At 34.7% G+C, this 15,591-nt stretch overlaps 1 protein-coding gene across 1 annotated transcript; it reads right to left on the bottom strand.

Annotated features, from left to right (window-relative positions):
* Positions 1–879: 879 nt before the first annotated feature.
* LOC130052678 (multiple epidermal growth factor-like domains protein 10) lies at positions 880–9,934 on the bottom strand. The gene is made up of 8 exons (XM_056158361.1): positions 9,865–9,934; positions 9,466–9,524; positions 9,248–9,382; positions 8,378–8,515; positions 4,425–4,562; positions 3,742–3,885; positions 2,462–2,582; positions 880–2,373 (listed from the first exon to the last, which is right to left on the bottom strand). The coding sequence occupies exons 1-8, from the start codon at positions 9,900–9,902 to the stop codon at positions 2,214–2,216; spliced, it is 933 nt and encodes a 310-aa protein (XP_056014336.1). The 5' UTR covers positions 9,903–9,934; the 3' UTR covers positions 880–2,213.
* Positions 9,935–15,591: the final 5,657 nt, after the last annotated feature.

Below are 15,591 nucleotides of genomic sequence, written 5' to 3'. Positions count from 1 at the left end.
GGACTAATCTGTATTCAAAATCAGTGTGTTAAGAACGGCCTAACAATCAGTAATAAAACAGGAAATGATAACAAACAGTGATCAATCTCATAACTCCTACAAGCAATACAAAATAGATAGTTGGGCAAACACGGACCCCTGGACACACCATAGGTAGGATCAGGTGCCTAGGATGATTAAGCATCCCCTGTCGACCGGTCACGGCCGCCGTTAGCCCTATATCCTGATCAGGTAAACATATCTATCTGTAGTCAAAATCAGTGTGCGAAGAACGGTCTAAAAATCGGTATGAATCTTAGGAATCCCTATATAGTGAATGAGCCAAATATATTTGCAATGCTACCTCGATGGATCAAAATAATCGATTGTGTTGATACACTGGGTCATTGTGACGTCACTTGGGATGAAGGACATTCTCTATACAGAACTGTGAATTTTCGTGGGTAACCTTGACTCTGATGCGTATACATTGATATGCTATACTATATATAGTTTATGAGACTGATAACTGTTTATTGTATTTCTTCGTTCATGAAGCTAGCGATTGGACTTATTAGATGCGTCTATGTCTTTCTATAGGGTAATGTAGTTTATTGTCAACATGCAATTGATAACAGCATTTACCTAAAACATTACGCTATGACTGGTACAGTGGTCTGTATTTGCCAATCCGGGATTTTGGAAAAGCCATGATAACGAAGTGTTCAATGTCATAATAAATACTATCAGGGATATAAATATAGAAGGACAAGTATGAATCACTGAAAACATCAGAAATGGGATCAGATAAAAAGAAGTAGTTTTTTCTGATCAGGATATAAAGATTGCGTATGGTAGGTCTGGTCTATCAATAGGGACTATTGATAGACCAGACCTACCATACGCAATCTTTATATCCTGATCAGAAAAAACAAAGCAATCCATTGTCAAAGAACAGCCTAACAATTGGTGTGAAACATATTAGACAGTTTTTGTCTTAATGGCAGGTTGTTTGTCTGAAAAAGAAAACGACCATAGAATTTGCGTAATATTGATTTAAAAAGAAACCGTCTCTATTGAAACCCCTGTCTCGTCAATTTGTTTGTCAGCTGCCAGCGTTTTAGAATTGCCAAATTTATATTATTATAAAATTGTAACAAACATTAAATGATTCTACGCCACACTTAGGTCGGTATTGTGTAATGTTTTGTAGGTCATGAATTTAACATGTCCGTCGTGATCAAACACTTTTAATGCAAATAATATAGTGTACACAGCTATTCATTTAGGTTCACACATCTCCTTGATTCTTTATCAGAGTATATCGGGATTGAAATTGTACCCAGATACCATTGAATTTATCAGGTCAGAACATCACTCGAGTCGTAAGACACTATACTACATGTATGTGATAAATGGTCTTTTATAATCAAATCGAAAATAACAACTTTGCCAAATTTTCCTATTGCCCAGGTTTCATTTATTTTCTTTCAAGAAATTAACTCTTCACACGGTTTCATTGTAGTATGCTGATACGAGGTACAACTGCTCATATAGGGCTCACGGCGGGTGTGACCGATCGACAGGGGATGCTTACTCTTCCTAGGCACCTGATCCCACCTCTGGTGTGTCTGTGTTTGCCCAACCATCTATTTTGTATTGCTTATAGAAGTTATGAGATTGATCACTGTTCGTTATCTTCACCTTTCATATACATCGTGGTTGGGACGTTCGAAGCTTAAATGGTGTGACCTGTCATGGTTGCACAATTGGGAAAACAAACATTTTACGAATTTCGCTTGACTCTTTGCTCTCTTTTCTTAAAAGTAACGTCACACGTTGGATTTCGAGGAATTGATTATTCTGCTGGAAATCAAAGTCTGATGCGAAATTATTTAGTGTCCTCAGTTAAACTGAAAGCACCCATAACACAATCTGCGTAAATGTTCAAAAGGTAACTTGAATACATTAGTGAAAAATTATCGAGCAAAGAATATACAACTAAGCAAACAAATGCAATATCCGAATAAAAAAATCAAGATTTGAATACCATCACATAAACAGAGTGGAAGGTTTGGGATATTCCAGAGAAAGATGTATTTTAATTACTAGTTCTGTATAACTGCTCACCAATATTCCTCTACAAGGAAACGTAATTAATTGAATGTTTCGTATTCGGTCGTTCTGGTCTCATTTCTACCACGTTTAACCATGCGAAATTGTGAAACAATGACTTAGGTAGAGGACAGGGAAGAGCGATTGTGGTTTGAGTCATCGTTCGTTGTTGCATGCAGTTCAAGGTATACATTCGTATCGTCAGTCATTATCGTTTGTTGAGTGGGATAAGTGATGTAAACTGAGGATGGCTTTTGTTCTTCATCCAGGCATCGCCTCCTACAAAATTTATGAATGGATATCTTAAACGGTATCATGTGCATATGGAAACTTAATAAAATGTAACTTCAACGTATGTAGGCAATACCTTCGAAATATGAAAACAGCACAGGAGGACATGTTGAGTGTAGCCAATACAACAATTACCCCTATGTAGGCATATTGGATATCATTGTCTGAGGAAACCGAGTCTGCCTTCTGTAACATGACTATAAATATATATTATTACTACAGTAACTTGATCCAAAGAGTCGGATAACGTCGAGTTGACAGGCGCGGATCATAAGATCACACGAAACACGAAGCGTCGAGTTTGATCTGATGATCCGCGCCTGTCAACGAGACGTGATCCAACTCTTCGGATCAAGTTGCTGTAATAATGGTAAATTTATTATATACCCCCTATGCATTTTAAATCCACATTTATCTGATACTAAATATAATCCAAATTATCAAAAATACAGACATACAGTGAAATTATGTTTTGTGTACGCAGTTTTGTTTTGTGACGCGGTCAATATTTCCACAAATAACGTTGTGTTGATGCATTGTGACGGCATCAGTTTCAGAGGATACTGATACGGAATCAGAAAACCACAGTGTGACGATCCGGAAAACCGGATCACACGCTGTGAAATCCACAGTATCAAAGAACGATACATTGATGGGTATATAATAAATATATATTATTACTACAGTAACTTCATCCGAAGAGTCGGATCACGTGGAGTTGACAGGCGCAGATCATCAGATCACACGAGACGCGAAGCGCGACTGCGCCTGTCAACTCGACGTGATCCAACTCTTTGTATCAAATTACTGTAGTAATCATAAATTCATTATATACCCCCTTGTGCATTTTAAATCCACATTTATAAGATAATAAATGTAATCCAAATTATCAAAAACACAGACATACCATGAAATTATGTTTTGTATACGCAGGTTCGTTTGTGATGCGGTCAATATTTTGCACAAATAACGTTGCGTTGTGGCATTGTGACGTTATTGTGACGTTATCAGTTTCAGAGGATACTGATACGGAATCAGAAAACCACAGGGTGGTGATCCGGAAAACCGGACCACACGCTGTGAAATCCACATTATCAAAGAACGATACAAAGATGGGTATATAATAAAAATAAATGATATAAGAGGAGTGTAATGAATTTAAAATAATCTTGGAGTTTTTTATGTTTCGGTTGTTTCATGTTTTATGTATCCATTTCATGGACGTATGAAAGGAAGAAAGAATACTTCTGTATTGTTAACAGCTCTAATAGGCATAAAGAGCGAGTTACTGATATTTATCTAATTGTTTGTTCATTATTACGGATAGTGAGAGAATGAGGGTGAAGCTACAAATACCTCTGAAATCACAATTTGAACCCTTAAATGGGTATTGACATCCTCTAGGACAGCTGCCATTTGTTTTGTCACATGTGTCATTAAATGCACAGTGTGGACTACACCATTGTTTACAGTTTGCTCCAAATAATCCTAAGGGGCACTCTGAAACAAATATACAGCATCAAGTCAATAACTCGTATCAGACAAGTTATTCTCAATCAAATCTCAAAATGAGGGACTGCTGTCTGACAATAAACTATCTCAAAACAATTAATGTGTATCTCAAAGTAGTCTGTTCAATATTCATGCAGAAAAGTCTTTATTCATCCATGGATAAAAATTAATCTTTGACACCACCTAATGCATATGTATAACAAATCTAACAGTGGTTCCTAGTTCGTCTCATCCCTACATGTATGATAGATACGGTTTGTCAAAATTTGACTTTGCATAAAAAGTATATAAATATGCATTTTCAATGAAATAGACAAAGCGTTTTCTGTTAAAAAAGCAGTAGAATTTATATCCTGTGGTGTGTAATTTTATGCGCTGCCGGTTTATTACATTATGCTTTCTTTCATGAAAAGGTGAAACTACCGATCAATCTCATAACTTATATGATTCATTATAAATCACATGAATCTGGATTTTGATAAATCGTTAAAGTTTGAAGATCATTAAAATTATTTCTAATATTCTACCTCTAGTGCAGTTGCGCCCCATCCACCCAGCCAAACATCCCCGTGTACAATTACCATGTCTGTTGTCACATAGCTGGTCAATACAGTTGTCACTACAATTCTCTGAACAGTTGGATCCAAACCAGCCAGCTTTACACGCTTAAAAAGATAAAAAGAACGGTTGGTTTATTACCCACACGGAAATCAACATTCTTTCAATTTTGTTTCTGCACACTAAGATGATCCACTCCAAAAGATCATTTAATGGCTCGTTGAAACACCTCGTGAAAAGTAGGATTTTACAATCGGAATAGTGACACAAAGTAACACTTACTGTGTATGATATTTTTGTGATTTTTCCTGGATTAATAGAACAAAGTTTTATTGTTTGCAAATATTATATTTGAAATTCCATATTTTGCTGTAATTTGATGGTAAAACCATGCCATATTCATGACCAAAAATTGTTTTGTTAAACATCACTCCGATTATATGCACAAATGCGAGTACTCTGATTCTGAAATATAAAAAAAATGTGCTAGAATTCCTCATTGATAATATCTTCGTAGTATTTGGTGAACAGGCCTTGGTGGACAATTTGTTGGAATTCCGATGCGCCCAAATTGTGTTCCTCTGTTACCTTACCTGTTTTTATAATCTGATGAAGCAGACTTTATTCAAAACCCTAAGCACGAGAACAATATATTGCTGTGGCCTTCAACTCAACATCTAGATATATCGGCGACGTTTTATCTATAAACAACAATCATTTACATTCATATGTCAATTCGATATATACCTGTGAACTCGAGATAAAAAACACAACTAAGTCTTTCATATCTGTTTCTGTACTCAGATATTTGATTGAAAATGGATATTAACGGCAAACTAGCAACTCAGCTTCATGGAATCAGCTTCTCCATCGTCAACCTTCCATATCTCTGTAACACCATTTTATTATCACCTGTATATGGTGTTTATATATCTCAATTGATTCGATACACAAGAGCTTGTTCTGTGTATGATCAGTTTTTAAAGCGAGGCAGGCTGCTGACAAAATAATGTTACCGGAGTTTCAAGAATCTCGTTTTAAGTCAACATTTCGTAAATTCTATGGTCGTTATAATAATTTAGTTTACCTATATAAACTGCAATTGGGTCAAATGTTTTCATACTGATTGTTATGCCGTTCATGGGACACTGATTTTGGCTATAGATTATTCCGTTTACCTCATCAAGACATAGGGCTCACGGCGGGTTTGACTGGTGGACAGGGGATGTTTTCTCCTCCTAGGCACCTGATCACACCTCTCGTATTTCCAGGGATCCAATGTTTAAACGAATAGGATCTACGATTTTAATATTCAAAAAAATACTTAAAAAACGACGTTACTGCTTTCAAAATGTAAAATATATGTTTCAAACCTTTTCATTTACATTTTAATGTGAAATATGTTTGGACAATAAATAAATCAAAATGAATGTTTTGTGTGGTACAAAGACCTTTTCGAAAATAACATATCAAATAAAGTGAAGTCAACTCTCGGAAGAAAGCGTGTTTTTGGGCAATGATTGCAAAGTCATTTAGAAATGGCTATGTCAGTAATCTTCTGAAACACGTGCGATGCGTAATTAATGAGGCAAATAACAGGAAATTAAATTAATTAATAGATATGTGGATGAAAGAAAGGTGAATATAACGAACAGTGATCAATCTCTTAACTCCTACAAGCAATGGATGTAAATATTACAAAACGCTTTTTGTGATTTCTATTTATAATCATTTGTAGTGTTGCTTTTTTGTCACATGCGAATCTTTACCAAAATCGTAGATCCTACCCATTTAGATGATCCATTGAATAAAATTTTAGTGTTACGAGCCACCTTAGAACATACATTTAAGATAATTTGAATTTAGATTGATCACATCATTTTCATTATATCAATCTTTACACTTCTAGACATATTTTTCTTGAAACAGTGACGAATATCATGTAGACACTTGGAACATCTAGGTGTATAAGAACACAGCAGATGCAACTACAAATAGAACACTCTTAAGATATGATTCACACTGATGCAAAATGAAATTTCCATACATTGTTTTCAAAACCTATAGATGAAGAAATATGAATTACAATTCTGACGACATGGTACTTTTGCGTATGTAGTTTTGTGTTACGCTGCTATTTTAACCAATTGGGATCGGGCAGGGGGTGAATTGTTATCTATAAATAGCGCTGATGTGACCCTGACGTTATCTTTTGACAATACAATATAACCCTAGCCATAGGGAATGCTGAATAAATAAGATTGTTTTGCAGGAGAAAGTTTCATTCCGAAGTAGACGCTGGTGAGGAGTAAGTCGAAGATACAGTGATTAAACGGTGTCTAGTATGCTATTTTGGAGCTTTTAAAGGTGTGAACCTTCACTTGGGGTCTTTTTAATTCTTATGATCAGTCCTTCGACAATTTTTTTTTGTCAAAGATAATGACACATCTCATATATTCTTGGATCTGCCACATGCAGATCTATTTTTACTTTTTATAATAACATAGGAAATCTTGCACATATCAGTATATAATGACTGATATATACTTTTCAAAGAATATGTAATCTTATATATATATATATATATATATATATATATATATATATATGGACAACCCAGCCCTTCGTCAGGATGGGAAAGGATTACATTATGGAGAAAACATAAATATGATTAATTATAAGCACTAAAGCTGCACTAACACTTTTCCAGCGGATTACATGTTGCAGGCTCTGTTATTAACTAAAAAAAGAATAAGAATCAGAGCGTGAATTCATCATGTCTGGTCACTGTGGTATCAGTCGGAATGTAGTGTAGATAGTGTAGATAGATGCAGTTATTGGTTTTGCAGGAAAAAATTCCCAATATTTTATAACTGCCACCAGTGACAGGACTGCTAAAACCCTCAGTGTCTGAGCTATATTTGCATAATTGACATCTGAGGTCTGAGCATGTTTTGAAACCTCCATTGGGTAAAGGGTTTGGTCCTTACTATCATGTCCTTCAGGTTTTTGGGGCGTCTGAAGGATGTCATCCGTGGTTCCTTAAAACACCAGCCATTCGTTTGTTGGTATGCAGAATGGGCAGTTTTTTCCCCCAGTTCTTGAGGGCGGGATGATACGTAGTGACCAATGGCACCCTGCCCTGTCATTCTGATGTTTTTCTTTATACTGGAGGACGGATTTTCGGTCCTGTATTGACATATATATATATATATATATATATATATATATATATATATATCCAATAATAAAAGTCAAGAAACACAAAACTCGAATAACATTTCACTGTTAGCGCTTTCGGCTTTAATGCCTCTTCATACAGTTATAAAATGAAATAATATTTCATTTTATAACTGTCTGAAGAGGCATTAAAGCCGAAAGCGCTAACAGTGAAATGTTATTCGAGTTTTGTGTCTCTTGACTTTTATTATTGGATGTATTTACTGTATCAAATACCGAATTCTTTATTTACAATATATATATATATATATATATATATATATATATATATATATATATATATATATATATATATATTTATTTATTTATTTATTTATTGACTCGTATATTTTCCAATGATTTGTATAAGATATATGCCAATAATTATAGGGTTCATCTATATCTTCAAATATCGAAACACAACTAAAAAACATCGGTAACTTGGTCGAAATATTCAAAGAAAGTGTTTAGAGTTGTTGATTGGCAACTATTGACAATAGTTTGACCTGATCTGTCCATCTAACTGGCATGATTCCTTCCTTGCGACGTCCTAGAAACTCATATGTACATTCCATATTCATGCAACAATGTCCATATGAACAAGCTGTTGACAAGAAAGACTGCATATTCTTTGGCTGATCTATTTCAACAGAGGGAATGGGATTGAAAGAAAACAATAATATACATAAAAATATAGTCATACTTTTGTTGCAAAAATCCCCTGCCCAGCCAGCAATACAACCACTACAGGACCCATCAACAATATGACATCTTTGTTCCTGACAGGTAGATGGACAGGTCAGGTCACATTTTTGTCCATAGCGGCCAGGCGTTTGACAACCTTGTAAAACATAATGCTAAAGATTGAGCTCGCAAACTGTTATGAAAAAGTGAAGATAACAAACTGCAATCTACAAAAATGCAAAGGCAAACGCGGACTTCTGGACATAACTTAGATCATGAGGATATGATACACTCGGTTCACAGGTCATATCCGCCGTGAGTCATATTATACAACTTGATCACGTAAATGGAGGAACCGTAGTCAAATTTAGAATGCACAGAACGGCTTATGATGCTTCGATTGGTCAATAACTCTATCATGAATATTTACATTCCCAACGTATCTGCCTTTGATGCATATATCTTCGAAGTACGTCGGTAATGAAAATTTCGAAATCAAGACATCTTAGGGGATATGGATTACGCCACTTCACTTGACACCGGATAACTCCGTTAACCTGATCAAGATATAGAGATCGGTGGGTGTGACCGGTCGACAGGGGATACTGACTCCTCTTCGGCAACTGATCCCATATCTGGTGTGTTCATGGGTTCACGAATGCCCAACTATCTATTTTGTATTGCTTGTGGGAGTTATGAGATTGATCACTGTTCGTTATCTTCATCTCTAATACATGAAATATCAAAAGTTTATGAATTGATTTTCCGATACAAACAGAGTTAAATATTAAAGAATAAAGTAAAACAGATGACAGAATATATATACATTGCAAGACAGGAAATCTACTTTGTTTGCTATGCATGAAGTGTACCAGGTGGGAACACCTACCGTCAGTAACAGGGCATCCTGTCACAACGTTACATAACATTCTCTGGCAGGCGCAGACACTCTGACAAGCAACTCCATATGTTGGATAAGGACATTTTGCGTCGCACGTCTCCCCTGTGTACCCTTGAGGGCAGACTAAATAAAAAAAAATAGATAGTTCAAGTGAATTTTCTATTTTTGTTTTAGTCAATACTTAAAACAAAGCATAAAGAACGTACGAGTGCATTCTCTTGTTGTTTTGTTCCATCTGTAATGTTCACAGCACTGGCCATTCGGTCTAAGTGACGAGAAAATGTTACTTTTGTTACTGTTTAATCAAAATTAACATAATATGTATGTACAAAAACTGCAGGTCTCTAAATTATGGTCAACGTCAAAATTGTTGCGTCCATTACAATAAATGCACAATATTAACATGAAACGACCATTTATTTGATTTTACCCCTATAATAGGATATATCTATATATTCGTTTTGAAGCAAAAACAAAACTCCTGACACTGCCCAACTTGATGATTTAGAATTCTCAGCATAGGATGTTATTCCACACCAATTACAATGTCTAAGAAATAAATTCTTAAATATCAGCCATTTATTGAATATAAGTGTCATAATTACCCCGTTTGATTGCAAGTATCGTTGCCTGGCATACACATAGAATAAACGGTAAAAAATAATACAACATATTTACGAGAAGACATTCTGTAATTGATGAATTTTGTTTTCTAATTTGAATTTCCGGAGCTTCACAAATTTGTGTTTGATTTCCTACTCAAACGGAAATTGTCACAGCGTTGTACCATTATAATTGATTAGTAAGATAGCATCATCAATGTAAGTATTTAATACGGATGATGTGATTGTAGCCCTGTTTTCTCCTCATAATACTGATATATATGTATTTGTCAAAGTTATGTGTTCTGTTTCATTAAAGTCCATTCACTATGTTTTTCGAAAGATATCGGTCGGTTTATTTCATTGAGAAATGAAAACATTTTAATCAGTCATAAGAATGGAAACAGGTTTGCCGTCCTTTTTCCATTATCGTTGTAAGTTCTTGATACGGACGATGTGATTTTAGCCCTGACTCTTTTTCCATAATGCTGATATATGTGTATTTGTCAAAGTTATGGGTACCATTCAATTAAAGTCCATTTAGTATTCAATTAGAAATAATTGAAATACCCAAATATATCCATTATTTCATATTATGAACATAGAAAGAGATTTCAATCAGTCATCAACTGGGGGACCAGTTTACAGTCCTTTTCCATTATCAATCAGAAAATAATTAATTATGCATTAAGACCCATAAGGAAATAGCGAAACCCATAAAAACTGATACGGAAATCAAAATTGCATGTAGAAAGGGAATCAAGGATCTAAAATACCATATATCATCCATGTTTGTAGGTTTTTTGCATTCCATTGTAGTTTCGTGGTTTAAAATTGCTAGAAAAAAGAAATAGCAGGTATTATTTTAAATTTGATATTTTCGTCAAAAACTAGCAAATGACATTGTGCGGAAAACCACAACCTAAAAGAAATGCGCATTTCTTTGAACACAGATACATTGTACATTGTACGTGCAACCGTTTCTGCTGTCGATAGTTATTATTTTTGCTGAGCTTAATAAAAACCGAACTAAATTAAACATCACTAGATACTTTGTACAATGTAGTCTGTAACTGCCGATTTAAGGTACGTGTAAAAATCATGTGTTTATCCAGGCATTGATCCCGGCAGTTAACCCCAGCTTTTTGGTGTTTTCTTTCTTTTTTATGTGTGTGTGTGTCTATGCGTGTGATTTTAGGCTAGTTTAGGGAATGTATGCAATTAAGATTATTGAAATATTCTTTAAAATTCCCTTGTAGAAATTAAAAGCTAGCGCGATTTATAGAGAATTTGCCTCATATCTAAATCCGTTCATATTGACCATGAATAGCTCAAACGTGCTGTTCAGTTCTTATATTTATATTAATTTGCTAAACTATCACCATTTTTTACATTGCTTGTATAAGTCAGGAAATACTATGTTGCATAAAACGGACTCCATCTACATGTATGTCACAGTCGTATTGTGACAAACATCAAAACATAGACATGACGTCACATTTTACTCTGCCTTTTATCAACATTGCACAGTGCACTTGTATTTTGGAACTAGGAGACCACAAGATTGGGATGATAATTCACGCCAGTTCACAATCGTAATTCGTGGTGTGACTTTGCAAGATCTTTGAAACGCATGTTGTATTTTATTTTAAAATCATGACATTTTCTCAGTCGCGTGCGTTAAACTAGTTCATAATCCGTTCATAGTCAATATGAACGGATTGTGTCGGGTGCTGAAATTGGGTGGTTCGTAGAGGCAAATGCGATTTGTAATATAGGTATTTGACTATGATGTCGCATTATGACCTTATGTATTGCTCAATATTGATGGAAATAAACCGTGTTAACAAAACGATGTTTGTGGAGGAAATATCCAAGATAAATTGAGAAAATAATAGTATGAGAACAAACATACTTCGCTACAAAATATCAATATGACTGCCCAAATGCTAACAGTTTATCGCATAAATAACTTGAATATTTCAAGTGAAACAATCGACAAAGTGCGCGGACCAGTATAATTCTCTTGAAATAACGATCAAACAGGAAGGTGGACGGTAATAAGACAACAATAACATCAATGCGTATTTAATTACCCACTTACAAATGAGCTGTAGTGTCTCTTGAAGGAATACATAGATATAGGAAGTTGACGATTGAGAAGCTAAAGTCATCTCGTTTGACATTAAGAGTTGCGATGAGTAGTTTACCGTTAGATTAAGTTACATTAATTTGAAATATGTATCCACAAAGTAGATGTTGAATACTTGTTTGGTGTCTTTTGTTTCGAGCTGGTATATTGATAATATGAATACCTATGCTACAGACATTGCATGTATTAAAAATTGTTTTTAACACGCACCAGGAATTTTGGCATCCAGCATGTGTTCAGAGTCAATACTTTCTTTCCCATTAAAGCTGATATGAATTAATACATACGTACACCTTTCTCATCTTATCCGCCATATTTCTTTCAGGTAGCCTAATTTACTCTACCCGTATATACCCCAAATATGATTGTTACACCTGGGTGATTTCTCTAGGTGGACTCGACCAGTGCACATCTCCAATAGTAATATATAGGGAATGCGAAACAAATAAAATCACATTTTAAAACATTATTCTTTGCTCAAAATTACAAAATATTTATTGTTTACCAATGCAACATTCCGAAAGTTTAGATAATTTAGAGAAAAAAAATGCAAAAAAAGCTTTTCTTGCATACTTGCAAGTGCATGCAAGTATTTGCAGTTTGTTATGAAATAAATGCGGAGAAATCATTTGCCAATTAAATACTGATAGAATGGAATAAGCAAAGAGCATAAAATATGTTATTTATATCAATTCTTGCAAAATACAGGTCCATGCCATATGCATAATATGTAATGCACATGGCATATTCGCCAAAAAACCCAAAAAAACAAACGTATCAAATACGGACGTCTATTCAACAGGTATCGGAGATGTGCACTTACCGAAAATATTAGATTCTCTTTATTCTGATAAATCCACGAAACAAAATGATAAACTCCATTTGTATCTCGTTAGAACTTTACAACACGTTGTCATTCCATTATACAGACTGCGACACACTTCACCCGTGCCAAATAGAGTGTCTTCAATCAGGGGAGATGTCAGAGTCGAAAATTTTTCTTGTATTGAATGCTTGTCTGGTCGAGGTTTTGCAGTTTGTAGATCGGGAATCTAATCATATACACTGAGCATCTGGTTGGATATATTGCGTGCTCAATTCAAAATTTATCGATGATCATATACAAATTTGGATATACAAATAAGGGAATAATGATCGAAAATATACATCTGTTTAAAAATGCGGTAATTAGATTTGCAATCCATAATACACAGTTAGTTACACAAAGACACATATAAAAGGAAATGTATAAACCAAAGTATAGTTTTATTGTTTCTTTGGGAACCATATAATTATTTACGGTCTCTGTGTGTCCATATTCATCGATTGAACAGGAGAGAGAGAGAGAGAGAGAGAGAGAGAGAGAGAGAGAGAGAGAGACTACCCTACTTCGATGTACAATATACCATTTCACAGAAGGAAAGAAAATTGATCACTGATATAATGGTAAGCTTACAAGCATTAAAAAAATCCAGCTATTTAAAAAATTGTTATTGACAATATATTAAAAACTTACAGGAGTTGATGCTTATAATTGAATTCCTTACAAATTAAAAAAAAATATATCAGTTTAAACTGTGCATGTAGAAAATACTGATTTTGTTTTTCAAAAAAGTGGGGAGAACAAACCAGCCCAGCCTCCCTGCCCACCCCAACCCCCTGTATACGTGCCTGAAACAACATATCAATTCGTGTTGAAAGAAAGGTACATACAACATGTACCTGCATTTCATTAAATTCCAAAGGAGCTCGAATTTATGTGTTCCCCTATTAATTATTTTGTATGCAAGATTCGTTCCCGGATTTAGAATCATGCTTTTAGTCAGAGCAGAAATGAATTCATTTTGAATGCAAATGTGGGGTTCCTTCCTTTAATTTGACAAGACTCATTAGAACCCCCTCCCCCAACTATGCAGCTTTGTTTTTATTGATATCTAAATCGACATGTGAATCCGGATATAAATTGTATAATGTTTTTTCGTGATCATATAGATATCGATACTAGAAAATGTTTATACTCTTACCTTTTGCATATCCTACTAATGCATCACAGTAGATTGACACTGTATCATATCAAATAAAACCTCAACACGAATTTTACTGATTTATGAATACTAACATCTTATCGAATACATTTGAATTCGAAATTTCGACGTACAGCGGTATGTCTATTTTCAGAATATATCCATTGCGCCAGATCTACGAAATGAAAGTAATCATTATGGCATGTTACAGAAACGTTAAAACACACATATGCTATAGTCCTGCAATGCATGCATGCGATTTTTCTGAATACATGTATTTATGTATTCGTGAATGAAGTTTCTACGCTTAAAACTATCTTGGTCTTTATGCATTTTGTTTTGTGATTTTGGTTTACCATTCCTTACACTGTGTAAATGAAGGAAAACTTGGTAAAGGGTACAATTCTACACCATACAATTAGTATGCATGCATGTGTTGAAAAGCAAAATGTGCATGTAATAACCAGACATGTATCGTCATTTTTCATTTGGGGGGGAGGGGTGTACAACAGGAAGAAAAAAAATGGAAAATTGGATTCTTCAAAATTTCTCGCCATTCAAAATAATAATTAAAAAAGATGAACGATAACAGCAATAAAATAAAACAAAAAACCCTAACAAACCAAGATGTTTCATCCGATATTCAAAGTCCTAATGTGGGGGTGAAGGGTTAAAAGAATCTTTTACTTTGACTGCCTCAATAAATTCCCCATATACTTCATTTTTTTCCATCGCTGGGGGTGGGATAGGGGTGGTTAGAGTCATCTACTATTAGTGCCTCATAATGTCTTCATTTTCTTAATTGGTGGTGGTGAGTGTCTTCTACTATTATAGCAAAACTTTCAAGCTGGGGTCAAGTTTGGAGGGGGGGGGGGGTTGTCACCCAATATATTTTTTACTTGCATTACAAAATAACAGCCTCTCACTTCTGTCGGCACGGGTTCGAAGCCCGGTATGTGAGAAAGTTTCTCAGTTTACTTTCGGAAGGTTGGTGGTCTCTTCCCAGGTACATCGTATCTGGTTTCTCTCTTCCACCAACAAGAACCACTGCATGAAAAAATAACTTTACAAAACTTTACTTCGGAAGTAAATTCTCCTAAAGGTTAACCAAAAATCAAGGTTACCTTTGCGTCAACTTTACTTTAATTAAAGAAGCAATGGTTATCTTTAAGTAAGTTTACGCGAAATTAAACCTATAAAGATCACCTTTAAACTCCTTTACTTTCAACATTTGGCTAAAGATGACCTTTTACGATTTACTTCCCATTAAATATATTCTTTAAGTTCCTTTACTTCTAACAAATTAAAAAAAAATGTAGCGAAAAGGGGGGTTGGGCTCTTAATCTGCCATTGTTAGCAAATTAAAAATTAGTTTTAACAAAAGGCATAGTGCTTCAGATATTGACTTTGTACAAACAAAAATGTATATGGATTGGATATTTTAAATGTTATATGTAGATATATATTTAACTTGAACACATCAGATCAAAAAACAAGAGGCCCAAGGGCCTAGAATCGCTCTTCTGATAAATTGTACAACCCCACCATTTCTAT

This window comes from Ostrea edulis, chromosome 3 (assembly GCF_947568905.1).
Source record: "Ostrea edulis chromosome 3, xbOstEdul1.1, whole genome shotgun sequence".
Classification (NCBI taxonomy): Eukaryota; Metazoa; Mollusca; class Bivalvia; order Ostreida; family Ostreidae; genus Ostrea; species Ostrea edulis.
The sequence above is the reverse complement of the archived record's forward strand: the minus strand, read 5'-3'. Positions and strand labels throughout refer to the sequence as shown.